We start from the raw sequence: 8989 nt of genomic DNA on the forward strand, positions 1-8989 counted from the left end.
ACGTTGGACATCAAGCCCTTGGCAAATGGGAAAAGACCATTTTCATGCTCGTGAACATTTTACGCATTAAAAAGAAAATCTATCCTTCTCACATTCTCTACATCATACACCTATTTTACCCCCCAAAAATTTGCATAGGCATTGTTTTCGATATTCAGTTCATGTCCCAGGAGAAATTGCAAACAATGATTATGCAAAATTTTGTGGGGTTAAAGATTTGAAAAAGAAGATAATTAAAAATACAAGTCGTTTCGCCAACCTCAACTGGCCAGTTGCTGGAAGCCTGGTTAGCGCTAACCGTTGGTTAAGAGGTATCAAAACGAATAGGTTTCCGTGGTGTTTAACGCTGGTTAGCGCTAACCATGCTTCGAGCAACCCGGGCCAGTTCGCTAACAAGTGAAGTCGTTTCGCTAACGTGTGCAGTTGTTTCGCTAACAACTAAAAGTCGTTTCGCTAACTTATTAGGTCAGATCGCCAATGCTTCTGATTTACCAAATTCGTTTCAGTCAATACAATATCGTTTAAATTGCTCCAAATTTATGAAAAGAGCATTCACGTAATGTACTCGATCACAAATTCCAGGAATGTGTTCGGTGATGCTCTTCAATTTCAGTTCCAACTTGGCGGGCCAGGTTTGATGAGAAATCTGAACTGACTTCCGCTTTGAACTGAGGCTACGGGCTCTTGCCATACCACCCACCGAATCAACCCGAACACGGCCTGAAACAATTAGTCTCTCCTTTCGACGAGGGAACTGTATGAATTGAAATGTGAATTCCTGTGTTGAATATTGCTACAATCCGCGGCTTTTTTGCAGACATTCTCGACACCTAGAATCACGATACTGAATGGTTCCGATCGTATTTCCGAAACTATGGTCTATTTATTAGTGTCTAAAAGACTGGTTTTCGAGATAAGAAAAAGCAAATTTATTGAAAGTTTCAGTTCTCGAGGCCTCATTCCTTCTACAGATGGGCTATTTCCGGAAAGTTTGAAAACAAAAACCCAATATGAGACCGGATTAAACCTTGACGAAAATGCTTGTCCTTGTGTGTAAGTGTCATTTAATTTAAATAGATTGCAAGAAACGCGCCAGATAAAAATTTCGTATTTCTCGCGGTGATTTGAATCAGTGAACACAAGAGTGTAATAAGAAATGAAAGGGAAAAAAAAAGCCCATTGCTCCCGGCGAGGCTCGAACTCGCGACCTTCGCATGTCATTAGCTAGCACCTTCGGGCCCACTGGCCAGTACTGCTTATAAGTACGACGCTCTAACCGACTGTGCTACGGGAGCTTGAGCTGCCCAATGGGCGATTACAATACTACGTAATCCATTTACATGAAGTCTTATCTTTTTGTAAATGCGCAGAAGGCTGGTAATGAGTGTTTCGGCCAATATGGCGACTGAAGTGAAATTGCTGTAAAGATCATATAAGACGACCTAATTTTGAAAAATGTCGGACTGTATTTGGTTCTGGGCTGGTGTTGGCAGTGCTGCCTTGTCGACCATTTTCTATGCAGTGTACAAGAACCGAGAGGGATCAATTAGGAGCTTGAAGGTATAAAGCGCTTATAGACACACGTTGCTTTGATCAGTATCAATGTCGTCATTATTCTGTTTGAAGGATTTTGGATTTTTTTGGAGAAATCATGTACTCAAAGGCCATATTCCTGATCTAATGAGATCACCAAGGGGCTATTTACACTAAATAAGGAATTTTTGTTGTTGCCAAGTACTTATCATGAGTCTTGGATCTTCCTACAGTACTTCTTAGCTTAGCTAAGAAGATTCTGTCATGAAAAAGATCCATGGATTTCTATGTAGCACTGGGACAACTGTTCAGGAGGACACAGAAATTAATAGAGCCACGTAGAATGATCTGCTTTCTAGGTACTTCCTTGAGGTAGCCATCCTCTCTTGATGTTATATACCTGCCAAGTGTCTTGCCGAAGGCTTGATTGTTATATGCCGGCGGATCAAAAACTTCGATCTCATACCTGCTCACCCCTGTGTTCCAACAATGTTACTATGAAAAATTATTTCTCGCGTCTGTTGGATTATTTTGTGACATTACAGCCTCAACTGACACAAATAGAGAAAAAAAAAATTAATAATTTAATTAAAGTAACATCTATAGCCGGACTCATGATTTCAGAGCAGGGAAAGAAAAGACAGCGGAAGTGATCATACTGTTGCTGAAATCTCAAATTTCATTTGGGAAACCATTGGAAAAGAGTTAATTAAAATGTAAAATGTCTGCACATGTTTGGAATATATGTTTGAATTTTATCACCCCCCTTACAAAAAAACTCACTCTCTCCAGATAAAAATGTCATGCCTTTGACCCCTCCCCCCCTCCCCCCTCAGAAAGTTAGAAGGTATACCATTTTAACATCCCCAAAAAATTATATTCTCAAAAAGAAGATCTAAGTGCTGGCACAAACCCCTCCCCCCTCATCAAAAGTACTTTCCTCTAAACACAAAGCCAAGTGTGAAGTATACCAATTGGCTCTCCCCTCAAGATATGCCCTTTTGTGGTCATTGGGTACGTTATATTTTATCTAAATACCCAAAATGCATACTTATGATGGGCATGCAGAGTTGTCATTAAGTTTTGAAGCAGGTGTAACACTCACGATTTAACCCGTAACGTGTAAATACATGGGCAAAGGCCATGTAAAGGAAGGGCCCGAAGGGCCTGAGGCCCTGGGGGGGAGGTCTCGGGGCATGCTCCTCCAGAAAATTCTTAAAATTAGACCCTCAGAAATTCATTTTCCTGCACTCTGAGGTGTAAATTTTATACTTTCTCAATCAAGAAGTGACGCAAACAGGGCAAAAAGATAAACTTCACAATGAATAAAGATAAACCAAGCACATGTAAATGGTCATGTGTCACAATACCATGAAAAATGGTCAGCGGAATCCAAATTTTATCTAGTACTGTGCATTGATAATGATTTTGTTACTGAAAATTGCATCAGAATCCAACAACAATCGATTGGGGATATTCCCCAAAGGTTTTTTTACGGAAAATGCTTGGATTTTTACCAAAAACACGTCTTAGAATCAGGAACACAGACAACACAAGGCAGCAATTATATTTTCTTTAGAAGGTAAATGTTTAAAAATATATCTCAATTTGTTTTGCCCCGTGAATAAAAATTCTGTTGCAACCATCACCCGTAACAATGACTGGGCTCAGCCGTAACAGATTTTTACGGGTTACGGCCCGTAATGACAACCCTGGATGCATCCAGTATTTTGGCAATTTTTTTATAGACTCAGGTCAGTAACTAGAGAAAAAATCGGTTGAAATTTAAAACGATAGAATTTGCATAATTTTCTTTAGGATGCAGTAGAGTTGGAGATTGGACCAAAACTGTTTCACACATTAAGGTCAGCAGAAAACCATACCATACCTTACGGTGTCATCAGAGGAGAGGCAAGACCTGTAAAGAGAAGTGATGTCATTAGAAGCCCTCATGTAACAGATGCTATTGGATTAATTCAGCGTGTTAAGACGCGTGAACATAGGTCTGAATGGAGTAGAACAACTAGACTCTGGTATGATGGATTTTATTCTTGACTAGCACAGTTAAATCCTCCACTGTTTGTACAGAAACTGTAAAAAGCTATGTTACAAACATCACTTTTTCATGTGATATTATAGACCATAATTTCTAAATATCTTTTATTCTTTTAGATTTGGCACATAGACTTTCATATCAAGATTAATTTCACCATTTTGTGTTCCTTTTGTTCCTTTTAATTGTGAATGGAGATTTAAAAGCAAAGTAATACAGTCCTTGAGTTAAAAAATACAAGAATAATTTTTTCTTGTGCTTTTTAAATTCTCTACAGTCAAACATGTAAAACAGTCATTCACTTCAATCAGTGTACATTTTTGTACCAGAACTAAAAAAAATAATACTGTTTACGAGCCAAGTGGCCCATCAGAGCCGGAGCTTATCCCTGTTTCTGTGGCATGAAGCAACTAGGAGTATTTATACTCCCCCCTGGATGGGATGCCAGTCCATCGCAGGGTTACCCCCAGCATTTCGCTGGTACCCGTTTATACACCTGGGTGGGGAGAGGCACCATGGGAGTTAAGTGTCTTGCCCAAGAACACAACACAATGTTCCTGGCCAGGACCTGAACCCGGACCACTCCATCCAGAGTTAAGCACACTAACCATGAGGCCACGCCTCCCTTTTTAACAAGATCAATTTTCCTATATTTGGAATAAAACATTTAAGTGATTTTCAGTTTAGCCCTTTCATCTCTGAAATGAAAGGGCTAAAGGATCCTGACTTGGAGCTGAAACCTTAAGAATGATATAATTGTTAGAAGCATTAATTTTTTTGTCAGTAAATGCTCTTGACTTTATCATCCATTAGGTTGTCTTTTATTGTTTGATTTCTTTAAATGTGCAGGCACAACATAGAAAGAACTATTAGTTCCAGTGCTACATCTGTTCCTTTCTCATTGGTCAGCCATGGAGTCCTGGTGAAAGTCTTGGAGCCTTTGTCAGCACAAAACCTAGAGTTAAAAGTAATACATGACAAGTTTGAACCTGTTTCAAGCACTGTTGCTGATTCCCTGGTGCAATGGGTCACTGGTGACAAGACAAAAGGCTTCCAGACAGTTGAAGAGATGCTCCCTGTTGGTATAACGTTAACTGGAATTGGTGAAATTACCTTGAACGAGGATGGCATTGTGATTGGACCACCTAAATGTGGACTTACGTATATTCTCTCTCAGTTAACTCTGGATGCCATTATCAGACAGCTACAGTCTGGGAAAAGATTATGGAAAATTCTGAGCTCAATCTTTGCATTCAGTAGTGGGATTCTATTTCTAGTTTCACTTTACTTTTATTACAAGAGGCAGCATGACAGGGAGGAAGAAGACGACCTCATCAGGAGAATGCAACAGGAGATGAATGATTTTCATGGGGTCGAAGGAGGAGTTCAGCAAGGGGCATGCATTATTTGCATGGATAGACCACGTAATGTGGTTATTTTAGACTGTGGTCACATATGCTGTTGCTTGGAGTGTGCGCGACAGGTCAACAACTGTCCAGTTTGTAGGCGACTTATTGCTAGACTTGTTCCAACTTATCACAGCTAATATTGATTTTTGTAAACATTAGCACTACACAACACGCGGCAAGACTGGCATTTTTTTATTTTCACACATATATAACATTACGTATATTAGTTAAAAAGTCTAACTTGTTTGTTGATCATAATAATAATAATGGAAATAACAAACTTTTGTCTTTGGCCTAGCTTTGTCATCGTGTTGTATCCTTAGACAATCTCTCTCTCTCTTTTCCCACAGATCTTTAAATGGGTACCATACTCCTGAGGGTAAAATTGCATTAGACTAGCATCCCATCCAGGAAACAGTAGCAACACTCAGTCACTTCATGCTACAGAGACGGGATAAAGTTCCCAGTGGCTCGAGTGCAACTTTGCCTACATCTTCGTAATCACTTTGGAGTTCTGTCGTTTTTGATGAGAATGTAGCCCACCACCTATCCTGTTTCCCATTTAGGATTCTACCCATAAATAATACCTAGTCGTTCTCAACATCCTGATTAGGATCCCATTCCTTGTCAAGATCCTGATCTGGATCTTAGGGTTTTCTTACAAGATCTTAAAGAATATGAAGGGTCTTGAGGATCCTTTAGGATCCTGCATAGGATTTCTACCAGGGAATTATAGCCATTTGGTATTAATAACACTAAAACATCTGGAAATGTGACTCCAATGGCTGTCCAATAAATTTATGATGGTACGAAGAATAATAAATGTTGCACATGCTCATGTTTCTTATGTAAAATCTCTGAGGGCCAAATATTATTCTATGAGATCTTTTTAATTACTGAAAAGCACTCTTCATGCATTGGAAAGTACTTGCAGGGAGAATCATACACCTGGCCCCAGTTGTTCAAAAGGTTGATACATTATCCACCAGATAAACCACTATCCATTGGATAGTGCAAATATTGGTTTCTCTATGACTTATCCACTGGATAGTGATTTATCCGGCAGATGGTGCTGTCCATTGTTTGAACAACTGGTCCCAGTTGTTTGAAGGGTGGAGCGTGCTATCCACTAGATAAATCACTATCCACTTAATAACTCAATAATATTACTGGTTTTACCATTGTTTATTTCGTGGATAAGGATTTATCCGGTGGATAGCGCTATCCAGTTTGAACAACTGGGGCCTGGGGCCCGTTTCTCAAAGATCCCGAAACTTTACAGGCCAATTTTGAGTGTTACAATTCCCTCTGTATCTCAAGAATGGAGAGGATTTAAGTCCTCAAACTTAACAGCCATTTTGCTTCTTTGTTCCCTTGAAAACATGTCAGAAGATCGTCTTTCCAAAACAAGTTTCACAAATAGACCTAATCGGCTAACTCAATGTTGTACCCAATTCAAACTTCCGGGGACTAAGATTCTTTGTGTATTATATTTGCATGATAATGTAGGGTTTCGACAAAACACTGACCCCCGGTCAACTGACCCCCTTACTGACCCCCCTACTGACCCCCTAAAAAATCAATGGGAAAATGAATACTGCTTACTTAAGCCTCAAAAACCCTTTTTAAACAGCATTGTTCAACACTATTTAAGTCTAAGCACCCATTTTAAAAAGGTTAGTTTTCGATTATTGTTGTGATGGCCGATTACTTGATGTAAGGTAACCTTTTTAAAATGGATGCTTAGACTTAAATACTGTTGAACAATGCTGTTTAAAAAGGGTTGTTGAGGCTTAAGTAAGCAGTATTCATTTTCCCATTGATTTTATAGGGGGTCAGTAGGGGGTCAGTAAGGGGGTCAGTTGACCGGGGGTCAGTGTTTTGTCGAAACCCTGATAATGTAGCATTCACATTTAAATGATATGGAAATACCTGGAACAAAACGTTTCATTCCCAAAGGGGTTGAATTGGGTACAACATTGAGTTAGCCTATTAGGTCTATGGCTTTTCGGCTTGAAGAGTTTTCTGGACTTTCGAGAAACAGGCCCCTGGGCCCCAGTTGTTCAAAGGGCAGATAACTTTATCTTTTATGGATAAGCCACCATCCAACCGTTCCAATCTGTGAAAAGATTTAGGTATTTGCTCTGATATCCGTGAATATGCCCACTTTGTGTATGTTAAATCTGGTAATTTATAATTCATAACAGTGTCACACTGATCACTCAAACAAGCTACTTTCCTGCTTTCCAAAAAACATGTTAATCATGGTAAGATAATGGAAACATACTTAGTGTGTTAAATCAAAAGGGATGAGTGTGCATGTTACTTTGGTCAAGCATGTAAGATCAAGAATACCTCGATAATATTAATGGGAATAAACAAAAACCAAAAGTCTGGATAAGGGGACCACCTTAACCACATGGAATTTCTCCCTAAAATTTCTCCAAAAAAGCGCCTCCATAAAGACAGAAATACCCCTAAAAAACGAAAAAATAAAAAGGGTTTAGGGTTTAGGGACTTGCTCAGCTGGAACCCAGGCTTTCTCCTCTTTTTTTTCGTTCCAGTTCGTCATTTATTGAAAGTGCCTGGGTTCGAAGTTGCGGTCTACAAAAAAAAAAAAAAAGGTTTATCCCTATCTTGTGTTCGGGCCTCCATCCTCACAAACGAGTGTTTTAATGAGATGCCAACATACGCTCATCTTGACCGGTATTTGTAGAAATCAATCTCGATTTCCTGATCGAACGTAACTTTGCGTTGTTCAAGACGTTTTGTGCAGTCTACATGACGAAAGAAAGTCTTATCAGCGGATGGACGGATGTTTTCATGTTGGACGTCAAGGATTCTCCACATAGCACAGCAAGGATACGTAGGGAAAAAACGCAGTCTTCAAGAGTAGAATGTTTCGGATAGTTTATTGTATTTTTCAGACGTAAAATATCGTTCCAAATGGTGGGCCAGTATGCCGAAGACATTCGACGTTCGCATAACGACGTTGGACGCGGAGCTTGAGTTTTCTGTCGAGGTTGTAATCTTTCAGAATGTTTACAAGCTTAGCCGGGAATTCGTATGAGAATGTCCTGTTTCCTAGATTTCTTTAGTGATGTGACAATTTGTTATTTATTTCTGCAGAAAAAATGCACAGGGAAGGAATTGTTTGATCTTATCGTGCGAACATTGGGTGTCCGCGAGACTTGGTATTTTGGGTTACAGTTTGAGGACAAGAAAGGCGTCGGTTCTTGGCTTAAATTTAACAAGAGGGTAGGTACAACAGTGAGGAGTGGAATCTCGATTATATTGAGAACTGATAGAATTTTCACCCCTGTTGCATACAATATTATATGGTACAGTATGCCGAAACAATGTAATGGAACGTGACTATTTCCAGTGTTTGTGTACTGTATGCTTTTTATATTTGCATATGAATCAAAATATATGAGTTTTCTGCCATGACGTCTTTTGTTTTCACACCAACTTTGAATCTAGCAAACTAAAAAGAGTATTTATACAATGTAAGTCTCACATTGCAAATTGAGGGAACTCCGTCAAAAAAGCGCTGATTACCGGTATATTAATTTTGAAAATGTCATGTATCCAAAATGTAAATGCTGTAGGCTGCTATAATAACCTACTGAGAATCTAAACAAAAGGTAAAAGCTTTTAGACATTCTAAATTTTAATTGCCTTTTGTCGGCTGGCGGTCGGTAAAAGGTGTAAGTCATTGTTTATTTCCCCTCCACTTTGTGTTTACTTTTTCTCATTTTCATACGAATATTTTCTTATATAAAAAAAATTAAAGATAATTCCCTATCATGGTTTGGAACTCTTTTTATTGTTGTGTTCTTGTGCTTATTATCGGTGATGATAGACTATATTACATCATTATCTCACAATTTAGGGGTATTTTGTAAAGAATGAAATTTAACATGTTAAATTGAGTGATGAAAATGATGTTCGAATAATTATCATTGACTGATTTTTATCATTATCGAGACTT

The 8989-nt window shown here is 38.8% G+C and overlaps 2 protein-coding genes and 1 non-coding gene across 5 annotated transcripts in view; 2 read left to right on the forward strand and 1 right to left on the reverse strand.

Annotated features, from left to right (window-relative positions):
• Positions 1-1180: 1180 nt before the first annotated feature.
• Trnai-uau (transfer RNA isoleucine (anticodon UAU)) lies at positions 1181-1295 on the reverse strand. The gene is made up of 2 exons: positions 1258-1295; positions 1181-1216 (listed from the first exon to the last, which is right to left on the reverse strand). It is a non-coding gene; the product is annotated as a tRNA-Ile (tRNA).
• An 80-nt stretch (positions 1296-1375) lies between these two features.
• On the forward strand, positions 1376-5818 carry LOC138045121 (mitochondrial ubiquitin ligase activator of NFKB 1-like). Its single transcript, XM_068891517.1, has 3 exons — positions 1376-1560; positions 3352-3566; positions 4436-5818. Exons 1-3 carry the CDS (start codon positions 1456-1458, stop codon positions 5130-5132), a joined length of 1017 nt encoding a protein of 338 aa, XP_068747618.1. The 5' UTR covers positions 1376-1455; the 3' UTR covers positions 5133-5818.
• A 1976-nt stretch (positions 5819-7794) lies between these two features.
• LOC138045123 (merlin-like) overlaps positions 7795-8989 on the forward strand; it is a 20562-nt gene continuing 19367 nt past the window's right edge. For 2 of the 3 annotated variants that reach the window (XR_011131536.1, XM_068891522.1), the window contains exons 1-2: positions 7814-8017; positions 8125-8253. Coding sequence is in view for 2 of the 3 variants with exons in the window: in XM_068891522.1 (XP_068747623.1) it covers positions 7955-8017; positions 8125-8253 (192 nt within the window). In the remaining variant the exon portion in view is untranslated. Of the gene's footprint in view, positions 8018-8124; positions 8254-8989 lie in introns of all 3 variants that reach the window. The other variant, XM_068891521.1, reaches the window with a different exon arrangement.

This window comes from Montipora capricornis, chromosome 4 (genome assembly GCF_036669925.1).
Source record: "Montipora capricornis isolate CH-2021 chromosome 4, ASM3666992v2, whole genome shotgun sequence".
NCBI classification, from domain to species: Eukaryota; Metazoa; Cnidaria; class Anthozoa; order Scleractinia; family Acroporidae; genus Montipora; species Montipora capricornis.

What these genes read in the sequence shown, in the direction of transcription:
- LOC138045121 (XM_068891517.1), top strand. Translation starts at nt 1,456, where the DNA reads ATGTCGGACTGTATTTGGTTCTGGGCTGGTGTTGGCAGTGCTGCCTTG. An exon ending in GATCAATTAGGAGCTTGAAG is followed by an intron (nt 1,561 to 3,351) that starts GTATAAAGCGCT and finishes AATTTTCTTTAG; the next exon opens with GATGCAGTAGAGTTGGAGAT. An exon ending in AGTAGAACAACTAGACTCTG is followed by an intron (nt 3,567 to 4,435) that starts GTATGATGGATT and finishes TTAAATGTGCAG; the next exon opens with GCACAACATAGAAAGAACTA.